This window comes from Manis pentadactyla, chromosome 7 (genome assembly GCF_030020395.1).
Source record: "Manis pentadactyla isolate mManPen7 chromosome 7, mManPen7.hap1, whole genome shotgun sequence".
Taxonomy (NCBI): Eukaryota; Metazoa; Chordata; class Mammalia; order Pholidota; family Manidae; genus Manis; species Manis pentadactyla.
In genome coordinates, this window is record NC_080025.1 from 48,132,736 (window position 1) to 48,149,337 (window position 16,602).

At 47.9% G+C, this 16,602-nt stretch overlaps 1 protein-coding gene across 11 annotated transcripts in view; it reads left to right on the plus strand.

Annotated features, from left to right (window-relative positions):
- Positions 1-16,602, plus strand: part of TNS3 (tensin 3) — a 227,620-nt gene that overhangs the window by 34,266 nt on the left and 176,752 nt on the right. For 3 of the 11 annotated variants that reach the window (XM_057505342.1, XM_057505344.1, XM_057505346.1), the window contains exons 1-2: positions 4,347-4,610; positions 11,673-11,784. In XM_057505342.1, the coding sequence (XP_057361325.1) occupies positions 4,533-4,610; positions 11,673-11,784 (190 nt within the window). In that variant the 5' untranslated portion in view covers positions 4,347-4,532. Of the gene's footprint in view, positions 1-4,345; positions 4,611-11,672; positions 11,785-16,602 lie in introns of those variants that run through there. The other 8 variants (XM_057505343.1, XM_057505347.1, XM_057505341.1 and 5 more) reach the window with 5 other exon arrangements.

Genomic DNA, 16,602 nt, shown 5'->3' on the forward strand with positions numbered 1-16,602 from the left:
TTCCAGGAAACGGAGGGAGGACAGGGACAGAGCCTGCAGGCAGGCGGGACATTGCCTTCCAGCTGGGGGTCCTCTAGGAGCCGCACCTGTGGTCTGATCATCCCTGCTGGTCAGGCCAGAACCTTTACTCCCACCCCTGTCCACGATGTCCTAGGTTAGGTGACATGCCAACTCCCTGGTTCTTCAGTCTCAAGCTCCCCCTGCCCCCCACCCCAAACCACCCTAAGGTCTCAGTTTCCCCTTCTGGCACCATCTTGGACAGGCTGTCACTGTCAGTGACCCCGGGTGTCGGGGGGAGCACCAGCTGTCCTGGCAGGAAAGGTCATGAGAGCTAGAGTTTGCCCACAGTCAGCTTGAGTGAGGTACCAGGCCTCTAGAGACGGTACCAGGGTCTCCAGCACCCTTGGCTCCAGAGGAGGGGAGGAGGCCAGGTGTAGACCCGGCTGCAGACGTGCGCTGGCAGAGCCCCCTAAACCGACCTTCCATCTCTCCAGTTACAGAGGCGGAGCACTTTCAAAGTGCTTCGAGTGGCTCTTGGACACTCCCTGCTGCTCAGGGTCACAGACCCAAGGCCGGGGGTCACAGGCCTGGGGCAGATCTGCCAAGTGCTGGGGGTGTAGAGTGAGGCTAGGGGTCATCTGCCCGAGGACTTGTCTGGGAGCCAGGGCGGATCTAGCTAAGTGCAGCTCCAAGGGACCATGGGTTGTGGCTCAGCACCCCTTACCTGGGTCTGACACCCCAGAAGTGGGCAATCAAGGGCAGGTCACTCAGCCCTGGTTCAGGTGGCATGGCCAGCCTTCTGGTGATTTCTTTTCTCCTACAACAGCAGGGGAGGTACCTGTGGGCCACGCAGACGTCCTTCACAGAGCAGCAGTGATAGGATGACAAGTGGAGGCATAGACCCTTCCGTTCCTCACGCCCCACCCCAGCACCTCTGAGCACACCTCCTGCTGCTGTCTTCCTGCCTCCTAGTCACACTGGCACTGTGTTCACTGGCAGGTCTCTATTAGCAGGACGCATGGCCTCATGGGTTCCCACCTTACTCAGCGGTTTATACTCGTGTCATCACGAGATATTGGATGTTGAAGTTGTCCCAGGTTCAGGCTGGCTCCAGTGTCCTTGTGACATTCTGACCTTATGGCAAAACCAAAAAGGTATTGCAGGTTTCTTGGTACAACCCCTGACTCAGACCTGAAATCAGCCATGTCCGAAAAGCCTGGTGTCTTTTATTGGGAAATAGGATCTACACCCGAGACCGGGTGCTGGGTGTGGTACTGCGCCTGGGGGCTGCTGCTTCCAACCTCCCTGTGGACAGAGCCGGGGAGTGTGGGGAGTGTATATATGTGAGTATGTATGTGTGCATGCACATGTGTGTGCATGCATATGCATGTGCATGTGTATGTGGGTATGCAAGCATGCAGGAATGCACTATACCTGTGTGCATGTGACTGCAGGCATGTGCATGTATGCATTTGTGCATGAATGTGTGTGATGGTGTTTTGTTTGTGCAAGTGCATGTGTGTATGCTTGTGTATTCATGCATGTATTATGTGTATGCACATGTGACCGTATAAGCATGCATACATATGTACACATGCATTGTATGTATATACACACATGTGTGACTATTCAACGTGTGCTCATATGTGTATGCATGAGCCATGCACATTTGTGGGCACACTTACATTATTTCTTTTTTGTTTGTACCTGTGTCTCTATGTTGAAACTGTGATTTATCCCAGCATAGGATTCCTACCCCACAACAGTGTTTACTGTAATGTTCTTCCTTTTCACATTGGTAAAGCCCTTCCATGTGGCAGGAGAAGGGGTTCTGTTTTTATTACTGTAGACACCTCCCTGGTTTGTCCTCCAGCAGCGCCAGCCTCCATTTCTCTCGTGTGTCCCTTTCCCCGGGCTCTGTCTCTACTCCTGACAGCATTGCACACTGTCCTTTCAGAGCTGTGGGGTTGGGGGCTCAGACACAATTATGTTCACACTGCTCCTTTATTCTCTTTAGGGGCTCGAACTGACCTTGGGGTCCAGCCCTGGCTTGCTATGAGGATCTTGGCTGAGTCCAGAAAGGTAGCAGTTTTCAGCCAGAGAGATGGGAAAACACAGAGCTGCCCTGTGCGACACGCCAGCAGCGGCTGGGGCATGGAGTGGGAGGAGCCAGTGGCATGAGCAGGGCTGGGGGCATGGTCCCAGGGGCTGCAGAGGAGGCTGCTGAAGTGGGCAGTCAGGGCATGGTTCCTGGCTTTGCTTTTGGGGAAGTCCATTCAAGCTGTGGTGTTCTGGACTTCCACAGAGAGACCATGTCCCATTGATGATTCTCACCCTGTGTTGTGACAGCCCCGTTTGCTGTCATCATCTGTGAGGTGTACCACGTGCATGGGATCTGTGATCAGACTTTTCTGACATATCCTGTCAGTAAGTAAGTGGAGATTCGGGGTGTCCCTGTGAAAACAACCTCCTGTCTCCGTCTGGCAGGATGGGTATGGGTGTGCCTGTGCTCAAGACGGTCATTTCCAGTGGCCCCCAAAGAGTGCGGAGCCCAGGCTGCGAGTTCCAAGAGCTTTATCATGTGGGGCGGAGAGGCGGGCACTGTTTGCTGGGATTCAGCTTCCTTCTGCTGGTTCTATGCCTAAGGCTTGTACTAGGTCTGGCTGATTTCTAGATAAAGTGTTTGCACCCTGCATCCCCAGACAGAGGAATAGTATGCCTCTAGCTCAGCTCTGTGATACTGCTCTGTGCCCTGTCTGGTGTCAGATGCTGGGGAATCATGAATGCAACAGACTTGTCCTCAGGGATTCTGCAGTCACAGGAGGGTGCGTATATAGAAATAGGACTGAGAGATGTTTGCAAAAACTAAAATTTAAATATGCTGTGGAAGAGATGAATTGTGAATGAATCTAGAAAACGAATGAGTGAGCGAATATAGAGATGAATATAGAGGAAGGTGAATAATGGTCTGAGTTGAAGGGTGGGCAAACTGGAATGAATGGGGTACCTGCCAGGTGTGGATCCAGACCCAGAATGGTGCAGTGCTGGTCTTTTTGTGGTTGAAAGCTGAAGAGCTTTTCTATTCCACTGCAGAAATGGGAAGACGGACATTCGGAACCTGAACAGGAGAGGTTAACATGTTGAATTGGTGACTGGAATTTGCACATGTGTTAGCCATCAAGGCCTTGGCCTAGCCCACCCAGACTGCATCAAAGTGAAGTCATTTGGAGTTGCAGGCGGAATGGAGGACCTGAAGTCATAGTTACAGCAGTGCAGGCCCCCAGAACACTCAGGCTAGGGCAGGCTGGTCAGGTCCATAGGGCTGCTGCTAGGGCACAGGGTGAGCCATCCTGAGGCTGAGCCTGCCTAGCACTGCCTGCTCCCTGCAGGCGCCTCTCTGCTGCACCCCCAGATGGCTTCAGGTCAATGCAATCGGCTGCCTTGCCTTCTTCTAGGGATTAGAGTTGACAGAGCCACTCCTGGGAAGCACGGGCCTGCCACTCTGCCCTGGGTCTGACGGGCACTGGACAGGGGCTGTTTTGTCTGAGGATTATGCACACCCTCTCCAGGCTGTCCTTCAGGCTAATGACCCTTCCCCTTTCCAGGTGTCTGTCTTCCTCTTTGTGTGACACCCTACCCCCACCATCCCATCACCTTCACCTCCTGCACTGCAGGTTTTAAATTTCCTTCTAAAATTAGACAGGCCAATGGGACCCGGGAGATGGAATGTAATGTGATTTTTCTGGGAGCTGGATGGCATGGGGGATGGTCAGGAAGGGAAGGGAGCTGGGGGCCCAGGCTCACCCCACCCAGGGCCCCATCATTTGCATTCAGCTCACTGGACCCCCAACTGGTCCTCATGCTGTTGGGCTCCTCGTTTCCACACTTGAAGAGGCACATTGGAAAGAAAGCCTTTCTGCATTACAGTTTTCCTTCTTTTCCCTCCACACCCACTGTTTGCCAGCAGTGGACACTACCAGCGATAATGACCATGGCAGATGCAGGTTTACGGAAAATATTCAAGATTTTAAAACCCCGAGAGCCAAAGGGCCTATGGGTTTTGATTTTAAGTCCCTTGGTTGGCCTTCTTGGAGAGGTCTGAAATAGTCAAGCTGATCCCTAGCCAAAAGCGTTGGCGATCCGGGCGGATGGGGGCGGAAGGCTTGCCCCCCACCTCTGCTGCAGACGCTTTCCATCACCACTTTCCCTGGGTTTGGCTGAGAAGCTGAGCGCCTCCTCTCCGGAGCTGCGGTCTGGGGCGGGGGAGGGGGCTAATTCGTGTCAGATGGAGGGGCGCCGGGGAACCGTGCGCTCGCCCGCCTGGCTTTTGTTTCCGGCATCTGACTTCTGACGGCAGAGTGGACGTGGAGGTGGCGGCTGCGTCCTCACGGCCTCCCGGGTCGAGCTTTTCCCGGACTCTCGGACTCAGGGGCTCCGGAGGCCTCCCTACTCGCTCCGCCGCCGGGAGGAGTCAGTGCCGCCGCCGCCGTCCTCCTCCGCCGGGTCGGGCTCTCCACAGGCGCCTGGCGGCCATGCGGCTGCGCGCCCTGACCCGGGGGCCGCCTAGAGGGTGCGCGCGCGCCGCCCGAGTACGCCGGCATCGACGCCAGGTGAGAAGCGCAGGTAGCTCGGGGCGGGAGTGCGGGGACGACGGGCGCAACGCACTAGGGTCGGGGACCCTGGGAGCAGGGCCGCGGGGCACTCGAGTCGGGGTCACTCGGAGCCGGGCCGCGCGCGGGGCGCTAGGGTCCGAGCGCTGGGCGCGGAGCGGTCCCCGGCCGGTGTGCGCGTGTGGATGTGTGCATGTAGCCTTGTGTGCGCGCGCGTGTGCAAATGTGTCCGTGTGCTCATGCACGCGTTTCTGCACGTACCATCTGGCGCGTGCCCGTATACTCAAGGGTCCAGGAGTGCGCGAGTGCTCTCGTGCGCGCGCAGGAAGGGAGGAGTGGGGAGGGCAAACCTGGCTTTGCCGGGCGGGAAGCGGGCGCGCTGGGGAGCCCCAGGGAGTCGGAGTCAATCAGGCTAAATTTTCTAACCCAGCGGCCTCTTGAACACTCTTCCTCTGTCCCCTTGCTCGGAAGGGAGGGAGGGCCATGGCCATTATGGAGACTTGCCGTGTGTTTCGTATAAAGGAAAGTGGCGCGCGGCTAGTTCGCGGGTGCGTGGGCATGCTGCAGCGGCCCTTCCACGCTCACCAGGGCCAGCTACCCTCCGTGGTGCGTGGGTCCGCCCTCTACAGTGTTTTGAGTTACAACCAGCAGTCCTTTCTCTGAGTCTAATAATTAGGCGTCTGTCTCATTCCTTTTATGACAAACTTTTGTAAGGTTCTGAGGAGTGAGAAATCAGAACGTGGGCTGCTTTGCATCACGGAATGAGTTGCACTGCATTCCTATTGTCAGTTCAACAGCCAAACTCTGTTGCTGGGAAGCTTGGGGACAGTGTGTGCTGCAGGGAGGACATTCTTATATACTGGATACTGTGGCTTCCCGTAGGTGGGAACTTCTTGGGACTGGATCACCCCAGACGTTTGGGTTCCACTCTGGCCCATGGGGAAGTTTTCCTGGCCTTTAAACTTTAGATTCAAGTTGCTTTGTTTTTACGGAGCATCTGCCTTCCTAGAATGCTTTTGGTTTCCTCAGCACCAAAACGCGTGCCCAGACCCTCTTTCTGAGGGGAAGACACGGTCGGAGTCGCGCTGATTCGGCCTTTGGATGGGGAACTGTTGGCTGCTGCAGCATTAGTCCAGAGCACGTCACCCAGAGGTGTGCGCAGCTTTGCATTCCACAGAGAGGAGTAGAGCACAGGGCTACTCTTCTGCCCTCATGTGGGACACGTCCTTGAAGACATTTTTCTCCTAACAATCAAATGCAATTTAGATTCCTGTACTGAGCCAGCTAGATGCCCCAGCATTGTGCACCCCCAACCGTCGCCTCGGAGGTACACTCAGAGGCCCCACCTCTTTGGGAGAAATGAAAGCACTGCAGTCAGGTGAGAACAAAGGCAGTGTAATCCCATCTAGGCTCATTTCACAGTGGAGACGTTATGTACAGATGAAGCGTGAGCAGATGTTATTACACTATCTGAAATGACCCAGGATCCAGCCGTGGGAGTGGCTTCAACCTCTCAACAGCACCTCTGCTGCCAGCCAGCAAGAAAATCACAGCAACACAGTGCCTCTTTCTCCTTGGTCGTAATAAAGATATTTGTAAGGAATAAAAGTTCACAGTATCCCCCACTGGCCCCCAAACTACAGCCAGTTCATTCAGTCAACAAATATTAATTGAGGTTCCACGGTACATTGTCTGCCAGGCTGTGCAAAGCCTCGGAGGACAAATGGCTAACAGCCTGGTGTCCTGCTTCTGGGAATTGCAGTTGAGCACAGAAGAGAAGGGGCATGAACAAGTAACTGCATTATGAGAGGCGAAAGTAAGTGCAGACTCTGGGATTCCGATTTAGGGCCGGTTTGTCAGATACTTGAATGCCCTCTAGCCTGAGTGTGAGACTGTGTGGACACAAGCTCTGATCCCCTGTCCCTTACCTGTTGGCTGCGTGGATTTGGGCTTGCATCTCTGTCCCTGTTTGTAGAACAGTGATCATCATGGTGACAGCATCAAAGGGCCCTGCCAATGTCCTGAACTTCATGATAGTAGTAACATCATCCCTCTTTTATAGGCATTGTATCAAAAAGCATAGGGTCTCCTGAAAAAACCAGAAATGAATGAATGAGCATGCACGTTATAATACAGTGCCTAATGTGTACCTGGGATAGATCCACATAGTATAGGTCATTGTATAGTGGTGACTCTCAGTCCCAGCTGTGGATTTGAATCCCTGGGGGAACTTTGACAAAAATTTGTCTTCTGACCCACCTCCAGATAATGGTTTAGGGTGGAGCTTAAGTGGAGCTGTTTTAAAAACAATGCCAGTGTTCACAACTGCAACCTGGCATAGCATGTGGTCATTTAGAGTAGCTCTGTTAATAGGCCCAAAGGGAAGGGTAACCTTTCCCGTGAAGAGAGGTTGTGACTTGCTGGGAATCACAGAGTTTCTACTGCAGGTAGCAGAACTGGTGCTAAGGCTTCTGCTTGGTTTGGGACATTTCCTCATTGGGCAGACTTAATAAGGTCCATGAATACATGGGGAGAAAAGTGATTAGGTGACAAGACTGCTGTAGGACTGCTGAGGAACTTGAGTGGTCAGGAAGGACTTGGGGAAATGTGGGACTGGTAATGGTCATGATAGAAAACTGTAAGTTTCCCAACTGAGTAGGAAGCTGAGGCAGGAGGTGGGAGGAGACACTGACTTTTATAAGGAAAACTGGGCTTCACCCCCAAGGGAGTGGGGATGGTGAGGAGCTGTCGCCCAGAGGGGATGCGCGGGAAAGGCACAGACCTGTCTAGAATCAAGGCAGCCTGGCTTCTGGGATGGGAAGTGTTCCTGAGACCCCCACTTCCATGGGGTTGGGTGTAACTGTAAGAGCACCTCAGATAGTTCACATGGCAGGGAAAAGATGGAGATGGCCAAAGCATGCTTTAATGCTTGAATGGCATGTCCTTAATCAGCCCTCCACTAAAATTCAGTCCATTGGAATGGCTTATGGAGTTCTCCATTGAGAAGGCTTGTAGGCCAACTGGGGACAATAGCCATGATTGATTTAGTTATGTCTGCCATAGGTCAAGGAGTAAGGAGTTGTGTTCTGTGTGCTCAGTACTTATTCTACCTTTGATCTATCACAGGGGAGCTTTTGGTTGAAAATTAGGATTTAAGGTGTTCGTTCAACATCTCATATTTGTTACTTATATAGAATCCCAAGAGTACACTTAGGTTCAAACTCAGTTTTGTGTTTTAACACTGAAGACACATTTTCAAAATATAATAGGAAACATCAAATTGTACACTTAAATATATGCAATGTTCAAAGTTGTTTGGCAGTCCTAAATGCTTTGCATTTAAATGTGAGTTTCAGAATCAGTTTCCAATTAAAAAAAAAGCCTGCTGGGATTTTGTTTGAAATTGTGTTAAATCTGTAGGTTATATGGAAAGAATTGCATCTTTTTAAAAAAATGTTTTCCAGTTGTACTGAGATATAATTGACATACATATACATTGTGAATAATTTCTACAATCAAATTGATCAAATTAACACATCCATCACCTCACATTGCCTTTTTGTTTTGTTTTGGCTTTGGGGTAGAATGCTTCAGATCTCTCTTAGCAAATTTCAGGTATTCAGAACAATATAGTTAACTATAGTCACTATAATATAATGCTGTGACTCATCTTATAAGTGAAAGTTTGCACCCTTTTACTGGCCTCTCCTCACTTCCCCTCCCCAGAGTTCCTGGCAACCACCATTCTACTCTCTATTTCTATGAGTTGATTTTTTTTCTGTTTTAGATTTGACCTATAAGTAATACTATGCAGTATTTGTCATTCTGTCTGATTTCACTTATACCCTCCAGCTTCATCCTTGTTTTTGCAAATGATAGGGTTTCCTTTTTTAAAAATTTTTCTAATTTTTATTTTTTTAATTGAAGTATCATTGATACACAATCTTGTGATGGTTTCACATAAACAACACAGTGGTTTCAGCATTAACCCATATCAAATCCTCACCTCCTCCATTGCAGTCACTGTCTATCAACATAGTAAGATGTTACAGTCATTAATTGTCTTCTCCATGTTGTACTTCCTTTCTCGTGACCTACCTATATTGTGATTGCAAATTATTGTGCCTGTGCCCCTTAATCCCCATCTCCCTCCCCACTCACCCTCCCCAACTCCTAAGAATTGCATCTTATATTGTCTTCTGATCCATGAACATAGTATATCTATTAGATCTTTAATTTCTTTCCCCAGTTTTTGTAGTTTTTAGTTTACATGGTATTCACATTTTCTGTCAGATATAAGTATATAATCTTTTTGATGTTAGTATAAATGATAATGTTTATTGAATTTCAGTTTCTGAAAGTTCATTGCTAGTATGTAGAAATAGTTGTACACTCATTAATCTTTTGTTCTTGAACTGTGCCAAACTCATTTGTTAGTTCTAAAGCTTTTTTGTAGATTTCATCAGAATTTCTATGTAGACAGTGATGCCATCAGTGACTAAAGACAATTTTATTTCCTCCTTTTCTTGCCTGATTGTACTAGTTAGAACCTCTAGGATAGTGTTAAATAGAAATGTCGATTGCTGACATCCGGGCCTTGTTGCAGATCTTAAGGAGAAAGCATTCAGTCTTTCACCTTTAGGTATGATGTGTTACTTTGGGTCTTAATAGATAATTTTGTCAATTTGTGGAAGTCCCTTTCTATTCCTAGTAGACTGAGAGTTTTTAATCAAGAAATGGATGTTGGATTTTGCCAGAGGCTTTATTTATTTATTTATTTATTTAATGTAGCAATTGAAATATAGTATAGTTTTCTTTTTCAGCTTCTTCATTGATACATCAATGTTAAACCAAACCTTGAACTCCTAGGATAAACCCAGTTTGCCTTGATGTATTATCCCATGGGCTATTTAGAAGTGTGTTACTTGTTTCCAATTTTTGTAGGTGTTTTACAGAGATATTTATGTTCCTTGTTTCTAATTTAAACCTATTGTGGACAGAGAACATCTTTATTATGACTTCAATGCTTTTAAATTTATTTAGACTTGTTTTGTGCCCCTGAATTTGGTGTACCTTGGAAAACATTCCACATGCTCTTGAAAAGAGGTGTGTTCTGTTGCTGAGGGGTCAGATGTTCTATAATGTTCTATGAAGTCTGTACATGTTCTGTCAGTTACATTGTTTGGTAATGTTGTTCAAGTCTTTTGTATCCTTGCTTATTTTCTGCACTAGTTAGAACCTCTAGGATAGGGTTAAATAGAAATGCACATAGTTACCAAGTGATTAATTATTGATAAAAATTATTAATTTTTGAGGAAGGGTATATTAGTTTGCTAGGGCTGCCATAACAAAATGCCACTGACTGGGTGGCCTAAGTAACAGAAATTTATTTCCTTACAGTTCTGGAGGCTGCAAGTCCAAGATCAAGGTGTTGACAGGTTTCTTTCTTCCTGAGGCCCCTCTCCTTGGTTTGTAGATGGCTGCCTTCTCACTGTGTCTCCTCACATAGACTGTATTGTGTGTGCAAGCCTCCCTGGTGTCTCTTCTTCTTCTTATAAGGACACTAGTTCTATTGGATCAGGGCCCCACCTCTATGGCCTCATTTAGTTACTCTTTAAAATCCCTATTTCCAAATATAGTCACAGTGGGGTTGGGGCCTCACATACGACACATCAGTACTCAGTTGAATGCTTCAGAGGGCCCTTCTGCAGACTGCAAGAGCTCTGTGCAGCTCTGTTCTGCAGAACTTTAGCAAGCGGACTCCTGTTCCATTGCTGTGCCAGACTCAGCTCCTCCACTCAATTCCAGGCTGTACACTGGCTTCTGCTTCCTTTGCATCCTGGAAACTTTCTCCGTGTAGGAATCTGGGGCAATCATAGAGCTCACCTCATTTTTTTCTGCCTCTGAGGAACTAGAGTTACTCACTGTGTGTTCTTGTGTCTGACTTCTTTCACTTGGCGTAATAATGCAGTGATGTTGTGTGTATTGGAAGCTGGTTCTTGTGTATACCTGAACAGTATGCTATTGTGTGGACATACTTTGGTGTGCTTACCCAGTTCTCTGTTGATGCACATTTGGGTTATTTCCTGTTTTGGGCTCTTTTAAATAAGGCAGTGATGACCTTGCACAAGGCTTTTGTGGACATATACATTTATTTCTTTTCATTGTCCTTAGGAATGGAAATGCTGAGTCACAGGATTGGTGTAGATTTTAAAATTCATAAGAAATTGTCAAACCATCTTCCAAAATAGTACCATCTGTTTCACATTCTTGATAACATCTCATGTGGTCAGTGAATTTAGCTATTTTGATGGTGAGTGATGGCCTCAGTGAGTCTGTGTGGGTATCCGTTGCTGATAGAATACACTGTCATGTATCAGCAAATGGGTGTAAGGGTTGGTATTTGGTTTCTAAGGCAACTTGAATTTTTACAAGATCATCAGATATAGCTGTGAGCCTTGTCTCTACAGACAAGACTTATCAGATGAGTGCTTCACTTCCTCCCAGTACCAATGTGTGCCATGGATTCAGTGCTATACCAGGCTTCAGGAGAAACCACACTGGTCTTACGACTGCTCCTCCTTCTGCAGAGGCGCACATCAGCCCAGGGACAGGAAAAGCAGTCAGTTAGCTTCTTTCAAACCTAATTTTGCTGTTCACTAATTATTTCTTCCAGAGGAACAAATGTTGACTCTGGGGATGCGTGTGGACTACTTTGTTATAGAAGTAGGTGGTGGTAAGCCTCCCGCGTGGAAGCTAATACATGATCACAGGAGCAACGTTGATTAGTGTAGCATTCCTGTCTCTCTTCAGCCAGGGGATTTACAGGCTGGGCGGGTATGAGCTTCATCCGGGACACTGGCACTAAGAATGCTGACAGGGTATCCGAGGCGCCCCTCGGGAATCCCAGCGTTGGCAGGATCATTTCTTGTTTGCCTGGGGAAAGTTCCTATTTTAGCTCTTGACAAACTGCACTAGATTGATTATCTTCTGAAGGGGAAAAGGGAAAAGCAAACAAACTATGAATTGTACAGCTGGCGATGTCTCTCTTCACTTTTTCAGCCAGAAGAATTAACTGCGAGTCTGCACAGTTTCAAGAAAAAGGCCTTTAAAAAAGCCAAAGTCTGTGGGGTTTGCAAGCAAATTATTGACGGTCAAGGGATTTCATGCCGAGGTAAGTGTACACTTATAGTTCTCTTGCTGTTTGAACCAAAGCAAGCAAACAAACAAAACAAATGGAAACCTTCGTTCGGGAGTTTCCAAAAATTAAATCGTGGAATTCCCCTTCTTAGCTGTGTTTACCCTGATCCTTTCTGGGCAGAGACCAGCTATATTGACACAGACACGTGCTCATGAGGACATTTTCCCAGAAGGAGGCCCTCTCAGCCTGTTGTCAGGCTTACTCCTATCAGTAAACAAAGCCACCACCGGCTTCACTGTTTGATGCTTAGGCTCTGGGTCATCAAGGCAGCTTGTTATATTTTGTGTCTGCACATTAATAAAACTGCCTAGTGGGCACGTGGAAATGACTTCTTGTCTCCCTTGAGCCCTAAAATTGGGGCTGGGCCTCGTGGGTCCATGTCCCACAGTGCAGGTGGGCTGGGGCCGGGTCTGCTCTGTGGCATTTTATTATAAATGGAGTTGTCTCTCGACTCCACATCCTGGGGACCCTGGCCACAGGTTCCTGAGAGCTGCTTGTAGGCTGCCGTGAGGGGCAGATGGTCAGATTTTCGTGGGGTGAAGGCGTGCCTCAGAGCCTCTCAGGGTCTCTTTTCCAGTTAAAGGCCCCAAGAGTGGGAGTGGCCCTTCCTCTGAGGGGCCACTACACAGACAGTGCTGACGATGCTCTCTGCCCGGCTGCTGCCTCGTGGGGACTGCCAGAAGTCCCTGCCCATGTGACCCCCCGGGATCTCTTCTCTATTTTGGGGTCACAGCACATTGAGGCTTTTCCTGCTCCTCTGAGCACATAGCCCCTCTCATTCTCCCTGCCGGCAGCCTGTGTGACAGGGCTGGGGACTCCCCTTCTCCCCTGGGGGCTCCAGAGGAGCTGTGTCCTGGGGTAGAGAATTCAGTGTTGGGTGTGAACACTGAGCGTGGATCCCCTGCCAGGCCTCCTTCCCATGGCTCTGCCACCCACCAGCACTGAATAAGTGCACGCATGTGCACAGAGATGCAGCGCTCACGTGCATGTGCAAACATATGCACACATCACACACGTGGATGCACACCCCACGCAATGGCTCAGGAGCCTCACAGCGTGCTCCTCATGTGGGCTAGAGAAGCTCCTAAGTCAGAATGTGGCCCCAGGTGCTGTTCTCGTTCCTTGTGACCAGGTTGGCTTTCCTCATTTGAACACCTCCAAAGTCTGTTAGTCTCTCTGTGCTTTTAACAAGAATCATAAACATTTCCTTCTTACTAAAGCAAATCTGAGGTGTCAGGAGTGCTCAGCATATAGTTTATGAGGATGGAATATGGTAATTTCTGTAAAGATCTTATCACGGTGCCTTGCGCAGAATAGATATGCAGTAAGTTGCAGCTGTTATCAGTATTTTTCTGAGTTTTTTTTCAGTGTGAACTCTGTGACATAGCGGTTGAAATCCTGAGCTGTGGCTGTGCCATCCAACCTCAGCCACCAGCTGCATGTGGTGGCTCTTGGGCATGTGAAATGTGGCTGGTCCAAGCTGGGTGTGCAGAACACACTGGGTTCCAGAGGCGTGGTGTGGCAAAATGATGTGAAGTATTTCATTAACAGTTGTTTGAATAATGATTATAGGTGAAATGGTAATATTTCAGATATATTGGGTCAAATGAATCTACTAGTAAAATTAATCTAAAATTATTTATGTGGCTTGCATTACACTCCTATGAGAAGCTGAGAGACAACCAGATGTGGGTCTGAATGCTGCTCAGCATGCTAGGTGAGAGACACTGGACTTGCAAAGGGTGTCATCTCTTTGCTTTCTGATTAAATGCCGGCAGCAAATATGCGTCCTGGTTGGAAGGACTTTAATAGGCAACAAGGGATCCCACATCACTGCTTTGGCCTGGGGAGGCACCCATGTCAGTTTCTACTGATAACACTTCTACAGACCAGCCTGGTCACATTTCTGGTGAGCCAGTGGAAGCACCTGCTGGGGGTCTGAGTGCTCCCCTACTGAGTGGCTGGTGAGAGCTGTGAGTACTGGGGACTTGACTCAGTTGGGGGTGGAGCCTGGAGGATGCAGGTCCCAACCAATGGAGAGCTGCTGCTGGGGGAGTGGAGCAGGAGAGCAGGCTGGGACGGGAGGGAGTGGCAGAAAGCAAGGAATGCTGCAAAGAGGGAGCAGAAAGGATGCTGAGAGATGCACTGAGGGGGCTTCAGAAGGGAGATTTGACCATGAGCTTTCCCTTTGTTAGCCAAACGCACAGTGAGCACCTGCTAGAAAAAAAGACGAGAAAGCTGTGTCTGTGCGTGAGGAGCTCCATCTGAGTGGGGGCGTCCTGTCCGGGAGGAACTCAGTCTACAATATACTAAGTGATTTAGGTAAAGACTTGGGGTGAATGGCAGATCTGTAGGTATATGTGTCAGCACTCGCTTTGTGCTGGTGACCCCCAGGACCTGCCAGTCACAGCAATGTGGCCATGTGGGGAATGTGGCCTTGGACAGGCCGCCCTCTGCTGTGGGTGTCTTCTCCCCTCCTGTCTCTTGTAGCTAGTTCCTGGGGGCACAGAGAGGCTGGTGGACACATGAGAAGCAGAGGGGACTCCCAGGGGCTTGTCTCTTGGTAAATATGTGAAGAGTGCCGTGTGAAAGGTCTGACAAGCCTGTGAACAGTGGTCTGGCTCCCCAGGCTCCTGGAGACATTGGAAGAAGGGGCATTTCCAAGAGGACAGGTGAGAATGTGGGGCGTTTAAGAGCCTGATGCTCTGGGCAGCTGCCGTGGGGACCAGGATTCTTACCATGGCTTTGGAGACCCCCGCGTGACAAGGGAGATCACATGCGGCACCAGACCCTTGGTGGCAGAGATAGCATGCGAGCACGCTGAGTGTTATGTCATTGTCCCAGAAAAATGATGAGAAATGCATGTGCCGCACATAGAGAAAGGACAGGTTCCTGAAGGGAAGCACTTGGCCAAACCAAGCCTGGCCTGTGGCTCCGAATCCACCAGCAACCTCTTGCCACTTCTCAGCTTTTCACTTCTGCAAGTCGATGGGTGAAAAGTGGCATCTCCCTTTATTATATTTTTCAGTCAAAAAGATAAAGAGAAGACGTCTGTCGTGTTTATTTCATAAACTAGTTCACAAACCCTTTGCTCATTTGAAAATTAGATTTTTTCTTCTTGATTTCTAAGAATTCATTACATTATAAATATTAATCTTTTTTCCATTAGGTGGAACCTTTGGCAATTTTTGATGGGGTTTGACCTATAGAAATGTCCGTTTCTCATCATTCCACCTTACAGGTTGCAATATCCCAGGCTGTTCTTTGTCTGATTTTGTTTGTGGAGCAGTCATCCTGTGACAGTTTTAGGGTTTGGCTTGTTCATCTCTACCACATCATTGCATTTAATTTCTGATTTTGTTCCTTACTTAAGAATGCCTTCCTTTCTCCATGGCCATAAGGATGTTCTATAATATTTTATTCTAATATTCCTTTCTTCTTGCTTTTTCAGTTCTGACCCAGTTTCCTGGTTGATTCACCTGGAATTCATGTGATTCCTATTATTTTTCTGAGTGAGCCAGTTTTCCCAGCATGATTTATTAAGTGGTCAGTCACATCTCAACTGAGCTGTGATGACATCTCTCGCCTATGCTGAGTTCTCATGCGTGGGTGAGCCTGTCACACACGTCTGTTTTTACAGAGTTTATTTGGGACCATTCATGGTTTTTTATCTTTCACCTTGCCTATTATAAGCATTGTCATATATTAGTTTTTTAGAAATCATGATTTTCCAGTATCCACCCAGTAATTTATTTGTGGATATATAATTTTTTCTTTTTCTATTGCTTTGGTAACTTATTATTTTTTTTATGGAAGAAAGGAATATTTGATACCTTTATGTTCTGTTCATTACATGCAATAAGAAAGGTAGAATTGTCTATATTTATATACGTTTTCCACCTTCTGTGTTGTGTGACTTAACAGAGAGGCTGGCTCCTCCTATCTGCTTCTGCATTCAGCCTGGTGCAATATTATATTAGGTACAGTTCTCCAGAGAAACAAAAACAATAGGGTGTGCACAGATAAAGAGATTTATTGTCAGGCATTGGCTCCCACAGTTACGTAGGCTAAGCAGTGCCTAGATCTGCAGTTGGTCCATTGGAGACCCAGGTGAGACAATGTGTAGTTTTAGTCGAGTCCAAGTCCGTAAGTAGGAGACTGATGTCCCTGCTTGAAGACAGGCAAAGAGAGAGAATTCTTTGTTGCTCTACCTTTTATTCTATTTAGGTTCTTAGTGGACTGGATGAGGCCAACCAGCATTTGGGAAGGTAATTTGCTTCACTTGGTCTACAGATTCCAATAGTAATCTTATCCAGAAACACCCTCCCAGGAGCATCTCACCTCATGTTTAACCCGGTAATTGGTCTTCCCATGGCCCAGTGAGGCTGATGCATAAAATTAACCATCACAAACATGTTTTGGCTGAAGTATTTGAGGACAATCTGGCTCATACAGATACGTATTTGGAAAAGAAAGTGTTTTAATAGTGTTTGAAGATTATTGGGACTACTATTTCTTTGAAACTGCACCAAAACTCAAGTGATAGTTTCATAGATTTGAGCTTCCCTGTGGAATCTGGGTCTGTTTCAGTGAGCATCTCCCACTCCACTCTGTTTAATTCCAGTGGCGCGTCTGCCACTTTGAGTGGATCTTTTCCCAGACATGATGGTGGAATATCACACAGTGGCCATTTGGAGAATACTGATTCACTGCATTAAGCAGGTCTTTCCAAATGTTGACACATCTGTGATACAATATCTAGAAAATCCCCACATTTGCGTACCTCACTAT